This window comes from Schistocerca serialis, chromosome 1 (genome assembly GCF_023864345.2).
Source record: "Schistocerca serialis cubense isolate TAMUIC-IGC-003099 chromosome 1, iqSchSeri2.2, whole genome shotgun sequence".
In the NCBI taxonomy this organism is placed as follows: Eukaryota; Metazoa; Arthropoda; class Insecta; order Orthoptera; family Acrididae; genus Schistocerca; species Schistocerca serialis.
Window position 1 is genome coordinate 522,107,478 of NC_064638.1, and position 24,506 is coordinate 522,131,983.

Consider the following 24,506-nt stretch of genomic DNA (forward strand, 5'->3'; position numbering starts at 1 on the left):
TATTTCTCTACAAAAACCAGTATTCCAAGAGCCGTTTTTTTTCTTCTATTAAGAATAAAGTCAGGTGATAGGCAGACTGAATACGACGGTTTAATATGAATTGATAGTCATTAGTCAATTAATGTCAACGGTTTATTATGAATTGGGAATCAATTTCTGGTAACAAAACGTTAAATGTAGTTGCTATTCTCGTATCATTGTTTCGTGAAGACATCAAAATCGTAGACAATTAGCAGTGCACAGCCGGTCTATGACGAGACGCTTCTTTTAATGGTGCAGGTCGCAGTTATTAACAACTTTGGTTGGATGTATTGTATGTCGTAGAGGCGGTAGTATGTTTACAAATAAGTTGTGAGTAGTTCTTGACAGTGAAACGGAAGCATTTAATGCTGTATACAAAGTATAACAAGCGATTTGATGTTTTGGATGTCAAATATTGCCAGATCAGAGCGATGACAATGGATGTCAAAGGAAAAGTTACACAGTTTTCAATGGTGAGGTTAATCCCTTCATGTATCGAGACTACATTGTTATTGCACTTTTTTTCTCACGCGGCTAGCGCTGTAGGAATGTGACATTCGCCTATTATCTTTATTTGGACCTACGTTTTGATGCTTTTATTATTAAACTGCTTGTCTTCACTGGAGAATTGTTGACTAAATTATGAAACGAAGATCTTGCTGAGATGGGAGTAAATTATATTCATTTTGACCGCCAAGGTTAAAATAAAATAACCTTCCAGCATCACCGTAATTTCGTTGAAATGATTGAAATTCAGATGGCAACTACCGTTCCTAGCGTAAAATTTACATTTAGTTTTGATTCTCCAGCCAGTTTTTTTTTTTTTTTTCAGAAATATGGACAGGGTAGATTTTGGGACGGAGAAAACTTTAGGTAATGTATTTTACATACTTTAATTCATCCATGTCCTATGAGATAATATTATCGGTGATTGCTCAATCGGACCGAAGGTATGGTATTCCTTATGCTATGGAAAAGGAATAACAATTACCGAGCGGGATTTTATTAAATTGAGAATATTAACTACTTCCTCGCCATACATTCTGATGAAATTTGCACCGAATAACCATTTAATTTCGAGGGCAATAGAAATATCCAGTACTCACTAATACGCTTATTGTAGGCGTGGTACTAGAAGTGCAAATAAACTACAATAGTTATACCATCCATGGATTCAAACATTAACACAAAAAAGGAGAGAATACATTCTCCTAAAATATTTTGATGTTCCACTCACAGAAATGACACAGGGGGAAAACGTGTGCTTTTAAATTTGTATTTTGTGTGTTTCTCCTTAACAACCCATTTTCCACGGAGCAGTTGTTCAATGGAAGTAAGTAGGCCTATAAATTATTTATCATGTATACGATTTCTTTAATAAACTAAATTGCCATCTGAGTGTGGTGTAAAAGTGTGAAATAAAATAAAGAATTAAGAGTGCTCCATTGTGTTCAGTTAATAATATACCTACCTTTATCAGACATGGGTTAGAGAGCGAGATTTTTGAGAGAAAGATCTGTGCTAGGTCCAGCCATGTACTAATCACAAAGCAGTAGTGTTAAATTTTTGAACTGCTGTCATTTCGTGTCATTATTCTTGACACTGTAGACTCCATGCATGCTTTGGTGGCCATCATAAGGTACAGCATTTGGAGATTGTTGCTATCAGTAAAAGAAAATGTGCATGAGAGAGCAAGCTTTAGGGTTAGCTGCATAGAACATGATGTTGATTTAAACTGCTCCAAAAAGAAATCTAAATATGAATGTCTTTTGAGGAAAAAAGAAAGAAAAAACATTTTAATATTTAAGATGAAAACACTTTTTAATGTTCTGCAAAATCGTATTTATTTTCTCACAAACTGGTATTCGGATTCTCATGCCATCTTCAGGTGATAACTGAATGTTGCAAACACATTCAGTTGTCACCTGAAGATTGCCTGAGAAGCTGAAAGCCAGTTTGTGATAAAATAAATACAATTTTGCAAAACATTAGGAAGTGTTTTAATTCAGTAAATGTTTAAAAAAACATTTTTGTAATATTTCGACAACCTGATGCCTGTTATCATTTAAGGCTTCCTTAGATGTTAGAATCTACATCAGAGTTAACTGTTATTTTCCTAGCTGCTCATGAACTAAAATGGAGCCTTTTTCTTCTGTTTCCAAAATTCCAAGTAGCCTTGGGTGCTACTGCCAGAATATTTTGATCACTGTTATAAAGGAAGAGGGGACTTTGATAAATTATTTATTACTTTGCAAATGGATGGAAAACTGGAAAAATGAATCAGAACAAAAATACTGATTATAATTGTAACTTCCTAACAGATTACTTAACTTCTAAAATCGAGGTCCTCAGAGATTTCACAATGAATACTGAATTATTCCCCACCTGAAATCCAGTCAGTGTGTTCAAAGATTTAATAAATGATGATTTTCATATAACTAAATAATATACCATAGGTAATAGGCGAGTCAGTGGAAACCCGTAATGAAACATAGTCTTAATTTTAACATTAAAATAACCAACACTACCAGACTCTACAGTAACTTGACAAGAGTAGTTGGATACTGTGGACTTGTGCGCTTGGGTACTCCAGGTTAAGAGCATTATCCTGTACAACTGTAAACTTTTGGCACGTCTGAGTGATTGCTGTTAGGCATGACAGTGGATAGTTGTGGTGCAGAGAGCAGGGACGTTGACTTAACCACTTGAATCATTAAGAAGATACAGGTGTTGTGCTTTCTTTTTTTGTGTCAGTGTGAGCTGTGTGCCAGCTGGGTGCATTTTGTGTCAAGGCGAAACAATTTTTAGCTGGGAAAGTATAGGGCATATACTACCTCATTGGCTGAGTTACATGGGGTTTTATCTGGTTTTAGATGTATTTTCCTTGCTGCTCATTGAAACAGTTTAGGAATCTAAAAGTGAGGAAGTAAAAAGAAAATAGACTCTCATTAGAATGTAGTAGATCACTGGTGTAAACAGAGAACCACTTAAGACAGCAACTTCTCCGTAGTAGCTATGTACACACGGTCACTTTAAATTGTGTCATGACATGTGCCTTATTATGTACTCATTTGGGCTTAGCCAACTGAGTCATTACTGGAGGTAGAAATCTTGTATGTACTAAACACTGACATAAATGAAAACGTTCCATCATGAAGTGTCAGTCTGATATTTGTCATGGAGATGTTCATTAAGTGTTCAAACTTTCATTCTATTTTGAATGGATGTCCATCAGTCGTTAACATCAGTGTGAGATATGACCGCCACTGGCAATAAGATGCTGATGTATTTGTTGTGGCATTGAAGCAAACAGTCTCAGAGTGTCATCTTGAAGAGTTTGTCATGTCTGATACATATTTTGTGTCAGTTCTGCTGGAGACTGGCATGAAAATATATGTCTTCTCATCACATTCTAGACATACTCTGTAGATGACAAAACAGGGAAGCAGCCAATCCAATCAAGGCTCCATGCAGTTCTCTAAGCATTTGCTGGTTAACTGCATTGTGGGGTCTTGCATATCCTTCTGAAAAATGTCACTTGGCACACAGGTCAGAATATGGTAACATGATTTGCCATTCTTGCCACAGACTGACGAGCATTCAACCTCCTTTCAGAAATTTCCAGATCAATCTTGTCGTATCCAGTAGTTCCTCTCATCATGATTCCAGGAGTTGGAGGGACATGAGTCTCGAGAATCGCTCCTTCCAGTGACATTTCACCATTTCATATAAAGGCACATGGATATTACTCTGAACACAACCAAAAGAAGTGAGACTCATCACTGAATACCACAGGATACAACTCAATGTCCCAGTTGACTCTACCTCTGCACCATACAAGTCTCTGTTGTCTGTGTAGTGTATCAGTGGTAATGAAGCAAAACCATCTGAGATCGTAACCCAGCTTCCAGTAATCTGTTCCTGACATTTCTTGGTGACACTCTGCATGTAACCCCTTACCAGATTTCAACTGCAGTCATCCATCTACTCATCAGAGCCAGTGTAGCAATTCTATGATCTCATGGTGTATTCCTTGTGGTAGGACATGTGGTTGCTCTTGTGAAAGTGTTTGTTGAGTCCATCTTGTCACCACACATTCTGCAGTCATTGTACTACTGCCAGCCCACTGTGTGATCTGCTGTTCGATGCTCAGTTATCGCTCAGGCAAATGGCTCGACCTTTCTCAAAGTGTGGAAAAAGGTGGTGTTAAGCTGCACATGCACTTGCTCTGAGCATGATGTGTTGTGAATTTCTCCAGCAGAGTTCCAGTAGCACATCCAATAGCGATTAGGTGCTTACACCATTCATCATCTGTGGGAATAGCTTTTTTTCTTTGCTGAAAACATACTCACATGATGATGAAAATTTAATCAGCATATCCCACTGGATATATTGGAGTAACAGTGTTGTGACATTTGATGAGAGTGTCTAAAGTGTAACACATTTTATTTACGTGTGTGTGTTTTGGAATGTAGGCTGTGGTGACAGGTTGACCTATACTGTAGTCAGAGGTCCAAGGTAGGCTGAAACATAACAGTTTGATTGTGAGTTGGCAGAGCCAACTGGTATGATGTCATGAGAATAATGCTGATGGTATGTGGAGCAAAGTAACCCCTGCCAAATGTGGATCAGTCGTACATGAATAAAATCAGGCTTTTTGCAGATGACACAGTTATCTATGATTAAGTGCTATCTGAAACAAGCTGCACAAATATTCAGCCAGATGTTGATAAGATTTCAATGTAAAGAGATTAGCACCTTGCTCTGAAGGTTCAGAAATGAAAAATTTTGTACTTAATAAAATGAAAATATTTAGTATCCTAAGGCTAAAATATCAGTGAGTCACTGCTGGAATCTGCTAACTCATACAAAAACCTGGGTGTAACACTTTATAGTGATATGAAATGGAATGATCACATAGGTTGAGTCATGAGTAAAATAGGTGGTAGACTTTGGTTTATTGGTAGAATACTGGGGAAGTGCAGTCAGTCTGCAAAGGAGATTGCTTACAAATCACTTATGTGACTGGTTCTAGAATATTGCCCAAGTGTGTGGGACCCATACCACATAGGACTAACAGGTGATGTTGAAGGTATATAGAGAAGGGCAGCACGAATGGTAACAAGTTTGTTTAATCCATGGGAGACTGTCACAGAGATACTGAAGGAAGTGAATTGGATGACTTTTGAAGATAGACGTAAACTATTCCGAGAAAGTCTATTATCAAAGTTTCAAAAATTGGCTCTAAATGATTATGCTAGGAATATACTTCAACCCTCTATGTATCACCCATATAGGGTTCATGAGGGTAAGGTTAGAATAATTGCTGCACATACAGAGCCATTCGAAGAATCATTCTTCCCGTGCTCCATATGTGAATAGAACAGGAAGAAATCCTCACAAGTGGCACAATGGGACGTACCCTCTGCCATGCACCTCACAGTGGTTTGCAGAGTATAGATGTAGATGTAGAGCTGGGCACACCATCCATTTTGCATTAGTTGCTCTGGTGATCAGCCAGTGTGGAACAAAGACCATTCTGTTTCTGTGGAGAAGAAATGAAGGTCTTGGAATGAGTATCTCATATTGAAAGATGGTAGTATGTAATGATATAACAACACCAGTGTTTGCTTCATGTGTGGCTACATTGTCAGGAAGAAATTTGCAAAAATACAAATTGCTGCAGACACTAGTGTTACTGCCTCACATACCACCTACATCTGCAACTGTATATGCAAAGTAATGCCTGTAGTCAGCAGAGGGACTTTTTGGAGAACTTCTCCAGGCAAATAAGACATCAAGTAAAACTGCTTTTGGCACAAAACGTCCATCAAATGGCAGCACTGACTCTCCATCTCAACCCATATCCTTTCCCAATAAAAGAAAATAGTAGACAAAGAGGAAACCAGGCAGTGAAGAAACAAAATTGAGAAGCATCTGAGTGGATATCTCTTATGTTGATGGAAATGGCTCCAAAATGGAGCTTCATATACGTACTGCAGAAACAGAAAGTCATAATGAAGTTTCAAATAAGTGCACATTCTACTGCGTTTGAAAGATTCATTCTGGAAGTTCCAAGACACTTTCCTCCAGTGTCCTGGACTCACAACAATGAGGCTCTACGTATACAGTGTGATACGAATTGATTCAGGATTCCAGCAGAAAAAATTGAAACTCTTTGCACTGGAACATTTATGTCTCGACACGTTTAGTATGATAGCAGCTCGTATCCCCATCTGGCTATATGGATTTAGGTTTTCCATTGTTTCCCTAAATTACTTACGGCGTATGCTGGGATGGTTTCTTTTAAAAACACATGACCACTTTCAGCCCACCCCAGTCTGAGCCTCGTCTTTGATAGGTTGTTCATCCTCAATCTTTATTGCTTCTATGGGAGACACTTAAAAAGGCTGACACACCTGACTTAGGAACTACAGTTTGCACAAAAGGGATGACCTTTGGAGTTTCAGGGCAAAAGCTGGGCTAACTGTTTTTGCAAAATGTGCCATTGCAAATAACAGCATGCTTTTTATACCTGGCACAGCATGATCCTATAGCAGGCCTGGCCTAGATTTGCTCTCCCAGAGTGCACTTGCACTCCACAAATGCAGTCAAGTGTACTGAGAGCTCTAGCATCCCCTGCCACTGCACTATTCCTTGCAGGTGTGAGAGTGAGATGGATATACACTGAAGGCTACACATGAGAGAAAATTGCAGCAGGGTTTTATTGGTAGTATTTGTTTCCAACTCTCTCTCTTTTTGGTTCCAAACTTATTACTTAATTATCTAAGTGCATTATATAACACTAATACAGCAGGCAGAACTACAAAAATCTTTACATACTGTCATTTAACATTAAGATGTGTTGATTATAAATTTATACACATTTTGATTTATAATATAGAATGTATATGGATCTTTGGTTCGTGATACAGTCAAAGGACTTTGTCAAATTTATAATAGAAAAAAGTTCACTCGTAATGTATATTGAATGGAACCCTGAGATAAATTGAATGGCTTGTCTGTGCAGCTGAGGATATTACTCTTGGGCAGCATTTTATAAAAAGTCTTTTAAATTGCTGGTTTGGACAAACAGATCATCAGATGACAATTGCATTATATCATCTTAGTGGCTGGTGTTGTAATGGTGTTTTCCCAACTCACAATAGTGCAATGGCATTTTAAGAATTTTACATGGCCTTTAAACTAAATGGAGAGTAAAGTAATCTCAATTCTGTATTGAATGATGTGGCTTTTCCACTTTTTTTTGAGAAGTGGATGGGCATTATAGTATAGAGCATAATTATAATTTAACACAAGATGACGATCTTCCTATAGCGACGTCCAGCTTCAGCCTCCCTTTTCCTTTCCCTTTCCCTTTTCTGCCTTCAGCTCCACTCACTGCTGTGCTTGGAGTTGTAGACAGGAGATTGGCTGAAGTGATCATAGAGCTGTGTTTGGCTAGGCCTGCCCTATAGACATAGAAGCTCTTGGAAACCTCAGAGCACGTAAGTTTGGGAGTTGATGCTGAAAGTGTTTCAGGGAAGGAAAGTACACTTCCTCTTATGATCATATTGATAAATGGTATGTCTAAAAATATGGCTCGGACAATGACAGAACACTTCCTTAATGTCACTGCTGTAGAAACACACAATCTAGCATTGCAGACCATTTAGAGAACTGTGGAGGCAGAAAGTTATATGATTTTTTTCTGTTATTTTTTTTTATTTAGGTATCATAGAGAAAATGCACAACCAACCATTATACATGTTGCAACTGCAATCTGTGAAGTCTGTAATATGAGAAACATCTCCAGGAACAGAGCAATTACAGTATGCCATGTTGTGTCATCTGTGCTCCACTGTTAAAGATGAACCCACAGAATCTCTAATAAAATGTGATTTTACGCAGTACATGGAGCTGTGCAATAATTACAGAGGGGTGGACAAAAGTATGGACATAGCAGGACACAATACATTACCATGCCTAAAACGGCGTGGAAAATTATTGGCATTCAAAACAGCTTCTAGTCACCTCGGAATAGATAAATTCAGATCATGTGTGGTTTTCAAGGAGTTCTTACACCATTCTTCCTGCTAAACAGTGGGAACTTCTGTAAATGATGGTAGAGGTGGATGGCAATCACACACTTTTCCCACCAATGTAGACCACCAATGCTCAATAATATTGAGATCTAGTGACTGTGGTGACCAGGACAGATGCAACAGCTTTCTCCATGTGCCCACAAAACCAGTGCTGGACTATATGAACTGTATGAAGAGGTGGCTTCTTGTCTTTTAACACAGCATAACCATTGTGGAACAAATTATGTACTGCATGATGGACCTGATCTGCCAATATGCTTACATAATCCTTGACAGTAATGTGACCTTGCAGTGTAATCGTGGGGCCCATGGAATGCTATAATATGGCTGCCCAAATCATCAAGTGGTCTGCATCATATGCTTGGGACAGTGTGTGCTGGACACAAATTCGGCCAGAAGTTGGAAACAATATGAAAGAAGATCCAATTGACCAAATTACTTTCTTCCATTACTCAATAGTCCAGGTTTTAATGGCTTTTCCACCACATTTTCTGGTTACATGCATTTGCATCATGATGAGCAGTTTTGGAATTGCAGTTTGTCCCGTGGTTCCAGCTTAAGGACCTGCTGACAGGGTTTCAAGAGCGACATTCAGTTCTGCAGTGACTTTTGCAACTGTCATCCTCTTACGTTTCACCACCATCCTGTGGCTCAACACACTCTTTTGCCTGCATTGTGACAAATCCTAATGATAAACTGCCAAAGCATTCACAACAAAGTGTCAGAGTTTTGAAGTGCTCAAGAACAGCAGTGAAGCTCACATAATACTAGGTACTGAAAGTTGATTGAAACCTGAAAATGATAGCAGTGAGATTATTGGAGAAAATATAAGTGTTTATCGGAAGGATAGGCAAATGGAAAGTGGAGGTGGTGTGTTTGTCGCAGCAGACAATAAACTCAAATCCACTGAGGTAAATACTGAAGCTGCATATGAGATTATCTGGACAAGCCTCAGTATCAGGTGTGCGCAATAATTGGATCGTTCTATCACCCATCAGATTCATCTCCTGATGTAACTGAAAACTTTAGAGAAAACCTCAGTTCACTAGTATGCAATTTCCCCAATTGTACTGTAATCATTGGTGGAGACTTTAACCATCCAACAGTTAATTGGGAAAATGATAGTTTTGTTAGTGTTGGATGTGATGAGACATTCTGTGAAACTATACTAAATGCCTTTTCTGAAAACTACATAGTTAGGAACTCCACTCATGATGGAACTATATTGGATCTAATGACAACAAATAGATCTGACCTCTGACCATGACACAGTTGTGGCACCAGTGATTACCTGTGTACAAAGGACAGCTAAAAATGACTAAAACAAGCAGTAATATACATATATGTTCAGTAAATTAGATAAAAAATCAGTAGTGTCATATCCCAATGAGAAATTTGAAACTTTCAGCACAAGGGAGGAGCAATTTTTTTTAAGTATATGTACCACTGAAGTGAGTATGGAAGGAGCCTGTAGACGAGCTATGGCTCAAGTTAAAAGAGTAGTTGACCATGCGTTGAATAGAAAGATACCGAGTAGAACAGTTCATAATGGGAGGGACCCTCCATGGTATAAAATCACTGTAAAGAAACTTCTAAAGAACACATATTACTGCAAAATATGTGTAAAACAAAGCATAGGGCTATAGATAGAGAGATGCTGAATGAAACACGTTTGGCTGTCAAGAGAGCAATGCATGATGCCTTAAATGACTACTGTAGAAGAATATTATCAAGTGATCTTTCACAGAACCCAAACAATTCTGGTCATTTGTAAAGGCTGTTCGTGGCACGAAAGCTAGTGTCCAGTTCCTGGTGAATGATATAAGAACTGAATTTGAGGGTAAGCAAAAGCTGAAGTGTTTATTTCCATTTTCAAATGCTCCTTTACAATGGAAAATCCAGGAGGGTTGCCCCAATTTAATCTTCATACCACTGAAAAAATGAATGAAATAAGTATCAACAGCTGAAATTGTTAAAACTGAACATACACTATGTGATCAAAAGTATCCGGACACCCCAGAAAACATATGTTTTCACATTAGGTGCATTGTGCTGTCACCTACTGCCAGGTACTCCATATCAGTGACCTCAGTAGTCATTAGACATCATGAGAGAGCAGACTGGGGCACTCCGCGGAACTCACAGACTTCGATTGTGGTCAGGTGATTGCATGTCATGTGTGTCATATGTCTGTATGCGAGATTTCCGCACTCCTAAACATCCCTAGGTCTACTGTTTCCTATGTGATAGTGAAGTGGAAACATGAAGAGACACACACAGCACAAAGTGTACAGGCCGGCCTCATCTGTTGACTGACAAACTGCTGTCAGTTTAAGAGGGTCGTGATGTGTAATAGGCAAGCATATCCTATGTGTAATAGATCATCACACAGGAATTCCAAACTGCCTCACGATCCACTGCAAATACTATGACAGTTAGGTGGGAGGTGAGAAAACTTGTAATTCATGGTCGAGTGGCTGCTCATAAGCCACACACAACACCGACAAATGCCAAGCAATGGCTCACTTGGTGTAAGGAGTCTAAACATTGGATGACTGAGCAGTGGAAAAACATTATAAGGAGTGACAAATGACATACACAATGTGGCAATCCGATGGCAGGATGTGTATATGGCAAATGCCCAATGAACGTCATCTGCCAATGTGTGTAGTGCCAACAGTAAAATTCGGAGGCGGTGGTGTTACAGTGTGGTTGTGTTTTTCATGGAGGGGTTTGCACCCCTCATTGTTTAGTGTGGCTCTATCACAGCGCAGGCCTACATTGATGTTTTAAGCACCTTCTTGTTTCCCACTGTTGAAGAGCAGTTCAGGGATGAATATTGAATCTTTCAGCACAATTGAGCACCTGTTCATAATGCACAGCCTGTGGTGGAGTAGTTACACGACAGTAACACCCCTGTAATACTCTGACCTGCACAGAGTCCTGATGTGAATCCTGTAGAACACCTTTGGGATGTTTTGGAACGTCAACTTTGTGCCAGGCTGCAACAACTGACATCGATACCTCTCCTCAGTGCAGCACTCCATGAAGAATGGGCTACCATTCCCCAAGAAACCTTACAGCACCTGATTGAATGTATACCTGCGAGAGTGGAAACTGTCATCAAGGCTTAGGGTGGGCCAACACCATATTGAATACCAGCATTACCGATGGAGTGCCACGAGCTTGTAAGTCATTTTCAGCTGGGTGTGTGGATGCTTTTGATCACGTAGTGTAGTCCGAAGGCCCGATGGAATACTTGTCAGATTCTATAAAGAATTCGCAGCTGCGTTAACCCCTCTTCTAACTATAATCTATCGTAGATCCCTTGAACAAAAAACTGTACCCAGTTCTTGGGAAAAAGCACAGGTCACACCTGTCTGCAAGAAGGATAGTAGAAGTGACCCACAAAACTACCGTCCAATATCCTTGACATTGATTTGTTGTAGAATCTTACATCACATTCTGAGCTCAAACATAATGAAGTATCTTGAAGAGAATGAACTCCTCATGCCAAACAGCATAGATTTCAAAAATGTTGATCATGTGAAACCCAACTCACACTTTTCCCACATGCCACTCTGAAAGCTTTGCGTCAAGGCAGTTAGGTAGATCTGTATTTCTTGATTTTGGAAAAGCATTTGACTTAGTACCACATCTACACTTATTGTAAAAAATATGATCATATGGGGTATCAAGTGAAATTTGTGGCGGGATTGAGGACTTTTTGGTTGGGTGGACGCAACATGTTATCTTGGATGGTAGTCACTGTCAGATGTAGAAGTAACTTCAGATGCGCCCCAATAGTGTGTGTTGGGACCCTTGCTGTTCATGATGTATGTTAATGACCTTGCAGACAATATTAATAGTAAAATCAGGTTTTTTGCAAATGATGTACTTATCTGTAATGAAGTACTATGTTAAAGAAGGTGCATAAATATTCAAATAGATCTTGATAAGGTTTGAAAGTGGTGCAGAGATTATTTTAAATGTTTGGAAATGATTACTGTAAATGTTTAGAAATGTAAAATTGTGCACTTCACAAAATGAACAAAATGGAAAAAAAAAGGCAACATCCTATGTCTATAATATCCGTGAGTCACTGTTGGAATTGGCAAATCATACAAATATCTGGGTGTGACACTTTGTAGGGATATGAAATGGAATGATCGCATAGGTTCAGCCATGTTTGAACCTAGTTCTCTGTTTTAAATAACAGGAAAAGTGGAGCATGCACCTTCCTTAAGTTGTCAGGAAGGAGATAGTAGTTTTTTTAGGTTCGGCTAGGCTAATCACTATTTTTAATTTCTAATCACCCAGCCACTCACAAGTTGGTAAAAAAGTTTTAATATTTGTGTTCAGCCACTCAGTAAGCAGTATTTTATTACAATTTTCTTATCTGCTTTTAGGTATACTAATTAGATGTTTAACAACATTCTGGTGATAATAGGATGGATATTTTAAGTGTTGTATGTTTTAGTGTATCTTCTGGACTCACCTCAAAACATTGGATGATTTTAATGTGGAGTAAGTTATCCAGTCAGTCTCATTTTCCTATGATTATCCATATATACCCATTTTATGATTTTATAAAGGAAATTTCTATAATGACCCAAGTATTTGATAGCAGTAGGACAAACACTGTTGGCATTGGTGAGGTTGAAGTGGTCAGTTCCCTCAGCAAGTTTGACCTTGAATGGAAGTAACTGCATAGTGCACTTAAAAACCTGCTGATACATGAAAGTGTTTCATATTGCTATTTTTCGAATTGTGCTTAGTATTTTTTGTCCACCTCCCTCACTACTACCACTGCAAACTTCACACTGTAACAACATAAGTCAGGCGGTGTGAGCATTGATTGGATTTTGTTGGTGTTTTTGTTTAGGCTGTTGGTGTCAGCTTTGCAGTTCTGGCATGGAATCACTCTCTTTATTCTTGTAGAAACTGACATTACCAAACATTCTTAAAGAAAAAGTGTTACTATATGCAGATGTGATAAAGTCACAGTAATACTGATTTTGAGAAAAAGTTCTTTATTCACTTTACTAAATGCGTTTTCAGCAAGGATTCTGATGACCATAATGTTGGACAACCTACCACCACCACCACCACCACCACCACCACCACCACCACTACCATGAGTACAGGCTGAATACATAGGCACGGGATTGATCAGTCTAAAGATTTAGCTAGATGTATCAGATATGCTGTATTGCTACTAATGCCAGAAATTTTGGAAGTATTATGCTTTTTTATATTTGTCTTACCCCTTGCGAGAAATATACCCAAGCAACACAATGTCAGGCTTGCTACATTGCACATGCCTGAGGATTTTCACAACAAGTGGTCAGCACTATGCTTGTACTGTATGACCAGGTAAAATTAATGGCCGAGGATTTGGGAAGTAAGTGGTGGTTTCACTTGGACTGTAGTTTCAAGGGAAGAAAACATTCCAAACCATGTAGCCCACAAACTTCTCAGTTCTTTTGAGTCAGACTGAGAAGTTTAACAGCAGTAGTAGATGTATCCATGGACACAAAGAGATGCAGGAAACTTAATTAGTACAGGAGATATATGTATCAGGCTGCCCCTTCTGTGGCTCAATGCCTAGTACAGAAACTCAAAACCTTTCATCGCCCCAAACTATCAGACAAATACAGAGTGATCGTGGTCAGAAAACAGCATCATATTCAAAAGAAGCTACAAGGCTCGTTGGACGTTCATTCACACTAATGAAGTTGTAACAGTGGGAAAAGAGTGAGACGTTACACCCTATGAAGCTCATTTTGTCTGTTGGGCATATTGAAGATGCTACTTTATGAAAAAATAAATTAAAGTTTGCTGGTTGGAGCCCTTTTGTTCCACAGTCAAAACACTGTTAGTTGAGAGCTCACCACTTGTATTTTATTTGGTTTATGTTTAATAGGACCTTAGAACATTTGCAACAAAGTTGTTGAACTTGTCATAAAATGTAAAGAGTTCGTATTAATTAAGTTCCATCAATAATAATTATAAAATGTCTATATACGCTGTTAATTTCAAATTACCCATAGTGGGCACGAATAGGGAGTGCTAACAATGGCTGGCTAAGTGTTGGGAACCAACGTGGTGTTTTAAGATTTGGAGAAGGAATAAAATCATGTTGATTGGAACAGATGAGAATCTTGATCATTATTACGAGTTTAATATTTCCTATATTTCGCATGATTTAAGAAGCTATTATGAAAATTATTTCAATTAAGGGTACATAATTTTCCTGTAGGTGGAGTCATTTTTCTCCTAGCCATCCATGTTTCTACACCTTGCAGTTGTCCTATGAGCCATTCCAGCTTAGCCATTTCTCCATTTCTGTTGATCTCATTGTTAGGTATCATTTCCTTTCACCTGTTTCCTCTTAATTTAAAAATATTTTCTGCTTTTGTCAGTTAAATTCACTACTTCCTGTGTTGTCCAAAGATTTCTACATGGCCTTGTCCTGTTACCTATGTGATCCTCAGCTGTCTTCACTATTTCATCTCTCAGAGCTACTCATTCATCTTCTATTGTATTTCCCTTCCCTTCTCTCATTCCAACATTGCCTAATGCTTTCTGTGAAACTTTCAGCAATCTTTGGTTCTTTCAATTTATCCGTAAATTCCTACCTTTTTTGCAATATCTTCAGTTTCGATCTGCAGATCATGACCAATAAGTTATGGCCAGACTTCACATCTGCTCTGGGAAATGTTTTACAGTCTAAAATGTGGTTTTGCAATCTCTGTCTCACCATTACACAATCAGTGTGAAACCTTCCACTGTGCTCAGGTCTCTTACAAATATATAACTTTCTTTTATGATTCTTAAACCAAGTGTCAACAATGATTTAATTTTGATCTGTAGAAATTTCTATCAGGCGGCTTCCTTTTACTTTCCTCCCCTCCATCCATGTTCTACTGTTTTTTCTTCTCTTCCTTTTCCTACTATTGAATTCCAGTCTGCCATCACAATTAAGTTTTTGTCTCCCTTAACTATGTGAATAATTTCCTATATCTTATCATTATCTCTTCTTCATCTGTGGAGCTAGTTGCCATGTAAACTTACACTGCTGTGGTGATTATTGGCTTTCTGTCTGTCTAGGCTACTATAATTTGTTTGCTATGCCATTCATAGCAGCTTACCCGAGTTCCTATATTTTGTTATTCATTATTAGGATTACAGTTGCGTTACCCTTATTTGATACTGTGTTGGTGACTGTGTACTTAACCTGACGGACAGTCCTGTTCTTCATGCTATTACGCTTCACTAATCCATTATATTTTAGTTCAGCCTATCCATTTTCCTTTTTAAATTCTCTCACATACATACCCAGATAATTAATCGGACATTCAGCACTCTGAGTTGTGGAATGTCAATTCTATTTTTCTTCATGATGACATCCTCCTGAGTAGTCCCTGCCCGACATATGAATGAGGGACTATTTACCTCCCGAATATTTACCCAAGGATGATGTCATCATCATAAGCCATACATTAAAGCTGCTTGGTCTCAGGAAAAAACAGCTGTGGCTTCCCCTTGCTTCCAGGCATTTGTAGTAGTAGCACAAGCAAGGCCATGTTAGCTAATGTTATAAGACCAGATCAGCCAATCGCCGAGTCTGTTTTGTGACTGCTGAAAAGACTGCTTCCCTCCTTTCAGGAGCCATGGTAAGTCTAATGCCTCCACAGATACCCCTCCAATATGGTTACACATATCATATGGCTGCCTGTATCATTGAGGCATGCAGTCCACCCCACTTTGGCAAGATTCACACTTCATGGAGTACACTACAAGTTTGAAAACTTGGTTAATTTGTGCACTTGCATTGTAAGTGTGCCACATGCTTTGTCTTCAATGAAATGTAAAGCTGTCCTCAACACGAAGATTGTTTTGAATGCTGCAGCACTTCGCTAGGCACATTCCTATTGGGAGTAATACAACCTTGCCATCCTCTGACCTTACAAATGACCTACCCAGCCATTTATGGGTAGGAGGGGGTGGGGTGGTCCTAATATTTAATGTGGACTAGGAAACATGGTGCACTTTGGCATTTTTCATATTGTCAGATGTGATAAGTGATAGAAAAAAATCCTTGGACTGACTGGCGATTCTACCCTAAACCTCTGTATTTGTAGTTTGGCATCTACCCATCAAATCACAGAACTTTTCTAAATTATTAGTAGTAGCAGGAAGACATATTGGTGTGAACTCTTACATTCTGTAATCTGTTAAATCAGATCTACGGTAGTTTGAGAAACTATAAGGGCCACTTCCAATTAAGGTGGAAGTGCTAATTTACAAGGGTAATACAAAGTGGAAACCTCCATATGAACCCAAAGGACATGACCCAGACTGTGCCAGAACATTTCATTAGACATAAGCACTACTCCCAGTAAGGGTCCACCTCAGAGGTGGAACTTAATCCTTCCACAGATGAAACTTACAACTAACCTTTCTCCCCGGGAAAGTTGCATGTTACTGTTTTGTAGCTCATTAGGCAACACATACTCATGACAGAATTTATAGCAATGTGTTTCATTTTTCATGCAATGTGAGAAAAATAGTAGTTTTTCAAACCTTGGAAGGACAATACTGACCTGAGTGGTTGTCATAACATTGCCCTTAACCATATAGGAAAGACCCGGATGTGAATGTCAACTTTATCTGGACTTCTAGATCTTGGCAGTTTCTTAGTCAGTTTTCTTGTGGATTCAGCAGATAGAATTCTGTCATTGATAATGTGGTGTTAAGGTGGCTATACAATAGGCTCCCCCAAGCAGTCAAGCATATATTTGATGATAGTACCTGGAGTCTTCCTACCTAAAGGGGGTGATGGAAATGGCGCATCTGAAGATTCTTTCAGTGTCCTACTTATTCCAGTGCCACAATCAGTGATATCCTGCCAAAACAGTTTAAGTAAGAGAATGGTGTCACCTCGAGGCAGTATCTAACTGCAAGCATCTTATCATTCCAATAAACAGTAAAACAGCCTAAGTTGTGTGTTGATTGAAATGTTCATTCCTGTTGGCTCCTTTTCCAACCATACTACAGTACCCCATCAGCTGCAATTGAGTGAGAGGTTGGACAAGTGATTGGATCATATTGATTTCAGAGTCTCCACTGAGATGTGCACATGCACTGAGATTGCAAATGAAAGATGAAGTAATGAGTGTATAGATTTTTTAGATTACAGGGTGTCATATTTTATAACAATCTTTTGTTGTCTCCCCATGTACAGGATATCAATGGTAGCCAATTGTAAGTTGCACCAAGAGGCAAAAATTATACTTAAAGGTTAGCTAATCTTTTTACATAGCTACCTTATTAGTGGTCTTCCTCCCCAGGTATCATTCCAATTTTCCACACGCTCACATCGGAAACCCAAGCTTTTCTCTTAGGAAACAAGTTGGCCAACCTCATAAAACAGTCTCTAGTCATTGCTCTTGCATGCCAGTTTAAGGCTGCACAGGTCATCAACAGTACAGTGCAATGGATCCTCCTCCTGAATTATCTGTGCTTCAAAACAATCCCATTTTATTCCCACAGGGTGAAACATTTTGTCGTATTTAAAGACTTGGCATGTTTATCCGTAAGTTTATTTTATATTCCACATAAGTTCAGAAGCTTCACAGTACCACAGCTAAAACTGAACAATCTTTCGAATATTTTCACAGTTTGAGGCGGTGCAGTTGTAAGAAACTTGGAATGACAGTAGTTCAGATCCCTATTTGACCATCCAGATTTAGTTTTTTTGTGCTTTCCATAAATCATTTATGGGAAATTATGGGGACTGATGACCTTTGCATTCTGGTCCTTTCAACCCCACAAACCAACCAACCGGAAATTATGGGATGCTTCCTTTGAAAACAAATGCGGTTGATTTCCATCCCATCACAGTCACAGCTTGTGCTTCATCTCTAATGGGCTTGTATTCAATGCGAGGGAATTAAACCTCAAATCTTCCTTTGTAATATTTCATTCTCTCACCAGTCACATTACCATCCCTCAACCATTTTAGGAGTTCCTTAATACAATGTGGCTTTATGAACTATTCTCATGTACGTACATCATGGAACCATCTTATCTCATGCTTGACTACAGAGTCTTCATTCCCTGAAAGCTGATGCCTCCATGTTTCTTGTCCTTACAGATAAGCAGGCTATTGCTTTTGTGTGTTTCTGCCACCATGATGCTGCCAACAAACTTGCAGAATTTTCTGAACACCTCAGTTCACTCCTGTGACATCACTCATATTTAAATTCACAGAGTTTCTAACTTCACCTAAACAATACACTCACACTTGTTAACTTCTTCCAAGGGTAAGTATTAAGGTCATCCTGTAGTCATCAATTTCGAAGAACTTGTAGTGAATACAGCTCACAGATCACTCCACACACATCCATTGGCAAAGTTACAAATGACCAATATGCGAAAGACCACTATTTCTGGTGAGGAGTAGACTGTTACCCGCAGTGGTGCGAGCATTGAGTGTGAGCGGTTGTCAGATTAGCAGGACAATAATCGTGCTTGTAGTAGCTATTTAACTCGTTTGTATTATGAACCAATTCAGAGACTTATCTTTAGCCAAGTGTACCATTTACTAAGAACCTATAGAAGGGAATGCTCCTGGGCAGGGAATGCAAATGGTAACCTCTCAAGGCTAGTGGGCAGGTACCAACTGGGCAACGATTGCAGCATTTAGCGGTAACAGACAGGACCACTAAGACTCAATCTGTAGTGGGTACCACCTCAGATGTGTGTTTCCTGTTGCCTACTGTGACAGCTGTGAAGACCATCCGAGTGGTGAGTTATTGTCACAGATGTGATCCTTACTATCACAGGGCTGGATTTCTTGTCCTCCTCTAATCTCATCGAGGACAAAAGAAACACTTCCATTTTGGTGCTGGATCATGTAGTTGAAGGTTGCAGGCCAGCCCACACAGTGCAGTGATCTGTCGGTACTCTTCTTTTCCCTGTCCCTGGTGCACCTGCTAAACGAGTTTCTGCTAATTGTACGACTTTTCAGGGTGCCATCTTCACTTCATCACTCCACAGTGCATCACCTGAGGACCTCACTTGGTCCTCCTGTTTTGTCAACGCTCATACGACTGGCACCCAACAAACTCCACATCAGAAAAACAGAATTCAATGCAGTGGTCGAAGCAGGTGTGGCGTGACCACCAGATACCAATAGGGGTCCTCCCATTCATTTGGTTCTGAAGAAACTGATTGTTTAACATGCCTGTCGAGACTACAGAAGACTTTAACACTCAAAAGGAGAGGTTCCAAGGGGTGGGATCGTCTTATTGAAACCCCCTTTTCAGTGTTGTAGCTTAGTCTCCCAGATATCACAACCTGTAGCAATACATCCTGGTGTGCATACTTGTGTGAGTAATTGACAAAATAGAATTTCTCAAGATGTATTAGAGCCTTAAAAATACACTAACTGATAGTGTTATAGAGCTGGCATGCTGAAGGTTGAGATTTCATGTCCTGGTGGGTGCAATATACTCTATTCTCCGACCTTTATCATTATGACTACGACCTAAAATGTTTGCATTTAAAGAAAATCATTATTTTAATTCAGTTGATTTAAATACAGTATTTCATTTCTATTCCTCGGGTGTCACTTTAATTATAGTTTATTTTCTCTCATTTTTTACTTACTTTTGTCCTTTTTCCATTTGGAATATTACACCAGGATGAATGGTTGCAAGATATAACAACTAGACCCATAACATATACCGTTGTATAGGCAGCTTCAAAAAGCTGGTCCCACCCCTGGGAATCTATTGTTGCTAGACGATTACTGTTCGATATAAGGGATTTTGCATGCCATATGGTGCGGCACATTGTTTCCTCAACCTTGGAGCAAATAAAAGCCAAAAACAAATGCAGTAGAGGACATCCATAAAATTACAATAACTACAGTCTTTGGACTATTTGAATACCCATACGTGCTCTGTGATGTTAAAAACATAACACATATTTTTCAGTTCTTATCAATGATGTTTTGCAGGGATTGGACTTCTGTTTTGCATACATTGATTGTATGTTGGTGGCGTCATATGAAAGACACCTGTAAATGGTTTTCCAATGATTTGATGACTGTGAAATCATAAATTTAGCCAAATGCAATATCAATGCCAAAGAGGATATGGTCCGCCGAAGTCAGTGCGCAAAACGTATTGGTTGTTAGGGGTGACACACTTTTACCATCACTTTTTACTTTGACTGGATTAGGCCCATGTGCTGCTCCATGCCATCTTTGCTGGTCCCAAAGTACGTGATTCCTTTCCTGTCATTAGGACTGAAAAACTACAGGTGGAATTTCCAGCCTGCCAGACAAGCCTCACTAAAGCCTTTCTCATTGCGCACCTGATTGCCAACACACCACTAGAGATTTTCTCGGATGCCTCATCCTGCATTGGCACTGTACTAAAACAATGTTAATGAGTACAGACAACCTTTGGTTTTCTTCTCCAAGAAGATCATGGATAAGCAGCTGCTATTTTACACAGAACTTTCAGGCACATATGAAGTAGTTGTATTTCATATTCATTGTTAGAAGATGTGCCTTCACTGTATATGCAGACAATCAGCTGCTGGTTTTGCATTTCTGCTGCCATGGAATACTTGTAACTATTTTTCATTGCGAATCAACCTATTAAATGTGATATTGTAATTTATGACACACAATGTGCAAGCAAGCAGTTCAAAAAATGTCACTGCCGACATTTTACCTTGAGTGGAAAGCATTTTTATTCCAGTGGATTTCTTTCAGCTAGTGGCAGTGAAAAATAACAAGGAGTTGAAGGACATACTGATAGTTGAGACGACTCTGCTCTTGCAACGCACGTCACTGCCAGGCACTGAGTAGCTGATATATTGTGATGAGTCAACCGACCGGCACCAGTTTTTTGTGCTTGCAATTCTATGATGATGGGTTTTCAACTTTCTTCATCGACTCGACTATCTGGGAAACTGCTGTGAAGGCAGTACTAATGCACCATTTTGTATATCCCAGTATATAGATGGACTGCTGTACAAGGACTCAGACCTGCATTACATGCCAGAAGTGCAAAATGATATGGCATGTACAGGGATTGAAGGAAAATATGGAAACACCACAAGAAGTGCATGCTTGAAGATAAATGCAGATGCTAGCTGGGCCTACAGATGACGCTGTTGTATTTGAGTATGAGCAGCACCTGTGCAATGCCTCATTACACTTCAAGTGTCAGTCGAGGTCAGAACTGTGCTCTATGGAGTCATGAGCACATAACGTTGGAGCTGAGTTGGAACATGGGCATATTGTTGGTGTTCATGTGGTGGATGCTTTCCTAACCAAGGTAGCCCAAGTGTTAGGTGCTTCAAGAAACACTGTATTGAAGATTTACACTGAATACAGAGGGAGCAGAAATACATCATCTGCTAATTGAGTACACATACAAAAGCGTGTGTTGAGTGATTATGGCAGAAAGCTTTCACCGCCAGGCTATGATGGCTTCGGTTGCACAGCTTGAAGCTGCAGTGGATGGGCATCACTTTTGTGGGCCAGCCATGGGGATCCAATGGACATCCAGCACGTCTGAGTCTTCTAATTGGTCCTCACCAGTGGCTAGCCCAGTTACTACTCGCCTCAGGGTGTGGCAGGTTGCGAAAGACTTCCCAGGGAGTTGCACTGTCGCTCAGCCCGATGCAGTCACCTGTCCTGTTTCAGAGGAAACCTTTCAGCCTGTAAGATCTCGGCAATTGCAGAGGGTGAGATTATTGGTAGTTTGGAGCTCCAGTGTTAGGCATGTTATGGGTCCCCTTAGGAACATGACTGCCAAGAAGGGGAAGAAAGACAATGTGCATTCCGTGTGCATACCGGGTGGAGTCATTCCAGACATGGAACAGGTCTGCAAGGAATGTATCCTTCCGGATGCCATGAAGAGCACAGGGTGCAGCCAACTGCAGGTGGTGGCTCACATCGGTACCAGTGATGTGTGTCACTGTGGATCGAAAGAGTTTATCTCTGGTTTCGGGTGGCTAACAGAAGTGGTAAAGGCTGCCGGTCTTGCTTGCAAGATGAAAACAGAGCTCACCATTTGCAGTGTTGTCGACAAGACCGATTGTGGACCTCTGGTACAGAGCCGAGTGGAGGCTCTGAATCAGAGGCTTGGATGATTCTGCAACCGTGTAGGCTGCAGATTGCTTGACTTGCACCATAGGATGGTTGGGTTTTGGATTCTGCTGAATAGGTCAGGAGTCCACTAAATGCAGGAGGCAGCTACATGGGTAGAAGGGGCTGTGTGACATGGACTGGGTGGTTTTTTAGGTTAAACAATCTCAGGAAAACACGAAAAGAGCTTCAGTCTTTAAGGGTGCAGAGTGTACACAGGAAGAATATAGATACAGGAACCATTTGTGCAACAGTTGTAAATTGTCGTAACTGTGTTGAGAAAGTACAAGAACTCCAAGCACTAATAGAAAGCACTTATGCTCAAATCATTATAGGCACTGAAGACAGGGTAAAGCTGGGGTTAAGTCCAGCCGAAATTTTTGCGAAGAACCTAAAGGTGTTTCGAAAAGGATAGTCCAAACACAGTTGGCAGTGGTGTTATTGTTGCTGTTAGAAGTAGTTTAGTGTGTTGCGAAATTGAAATAGATAGTTTCTGTGAGTTAGTATGGTCAGAGGCCATTCTTGGCAATTGGAATAAAATAATAATTCCCAATGCAGATGATACAATTGCTGAAAGATTCAAAGAAACCTTGAGTTTGATTTCAAACACGTACCCGACTCATATAATTGTAGTTGGTGATGACTATTTTACCCTCAATATGTTGGCGAAAATGCGTGTTTAAATCAGGAAGTACGCATAAAACATCATCAGAAATTGTGCTAAACATATTCTCTGAAAATTATTTTGAGCAGTTAGTTCAGGAGTCCACGTCAATAGTAAATGGTTGTGAAAACACACTTGACCCTTTAGCAACAAATAATCCTGAACTAATAACGAGCATCAAAATGGATACAGGGATTTTTGAACACTGGGTTGTCATAAGGACCGTGAATATTGTAAGCCGCCAATCCTCGAAAACTAAACGAAAAACATACCTATCCAAAAAGCAGATAAAAATTCAGTTGTTGCCTTCCTTAAAGACAGTCTCAAATCATTCCAAATTAACAGTGTAAGTGTAGACCAGATGTAGCTTGAAAAGCCAAAGTAATAGTATCAGCAGCAATTGAGAGATTTATATCAAATAAATTAACAAACAACGGAGCTGATCCTCCTTTGTGCACAAAACGGGCCAGAAAACTGTTGCAGAAACAATGTAAAAAAATATGCCAAATCGAAATGGATACAGAATCTCCAATGGATACAGAAGCTCGAAATTTAGTGTGGACTTCAATGCAAGATGCTTATAATAGTTTCCACAGCAAAACTTTGCCTTGAAATCTGCCAGAAAATCCAAAGGGATGATGTTCGTACGTGAAGTACGCTAACAGCAAGACAAATCAATGCCTCGTTGCACGATAGCAATGGAAATACTATGGACGACTTCACTTCCAAAGCAGAGTTGCTGAACACAGCCTTCCAAAATTCCTTCACCAAAGAACACAAAGTAAATATTCCAGAATTCAAATCAAGAAAAGCTGCCAACATGAGTAAATTAGAAGTAGATATCCTGGGAGTAGTGAAGCAGTTGAAAATCACTTAACAAAAGCAAGTCTTCTGGTCCAGACTGTGTATACCAGTGAGGATACTTTCAGAGTATGCTGATACAATAGCTCCATCCTTAACAATCATAGACAGCTGTTCACTCTATGAAAGCTCTGTACCCAAAGACTGGAAAGTTGCACAGGTCACACCAATATTCAAGAAAGGTAGTAGGAGAACTCTACTAAATTACAAGCCCCTATCATTAACATTCAGCAGGATTTTGGAACATATAATGTATTTGAACATTATTAATTACCTCAGAGAAAATGGTCTATTGAAACACAGTCACCACAGATTTAGAAAACATCGTACTTGTGAAACACAACTAGCTCTTTACTCACATGAAGTGTTGAGTGCTATTGACAAGGGATTTCTAATTGATTCTGTTATTATAGATGCCCAGAAGGCTTTTGACACTATACCTCACAAGTGGCTTGTACTAAAATTGCATACTTATGGAATATCTTCTCAGTTATGTGACCGGATTCGTGATTTCCTGTCAGAGATGTCACTGTTCGTAGTAATTGATGGAAAGTAATCGAGTAAAACAGAAGTGATTTCTGGCATTCCTGAAGGTAGTGTTACTGGCCCTCTGCTGTTCCTTATCTATATAAACGATTTAGGAGACAATCTGAGCAGCCGTCTTAGGTTGTTTGCA

At 39.5% G+C, this 24,506-nt stretch overlaps 1 protein-coding gene across 1 annotated transcript in view; it reads left to right on the forward strand.

Moving 5' to 3' along the window:
* The first annotated feature begins 314 nt into the window (after positions 1 to 314).
* LOC126474463 (erythroid differentiation-related factor 1) overlaps positions 315 to 24,506 on the forward strand; it is a 233,225-nt gene continuing 209,033 nt past the window's right edge. The window contains exon 1 of the mRNA XM_050101939.1: positions 315 to 494. Coding sequence (XP_049957896.1) covers positions 387 to 494 — 108 coding nt within the window. The 5' untranslated portion in view covers positions 315 to 386. The remainder of the gene's footprint in view (positions 495 to 24,506) is intronic.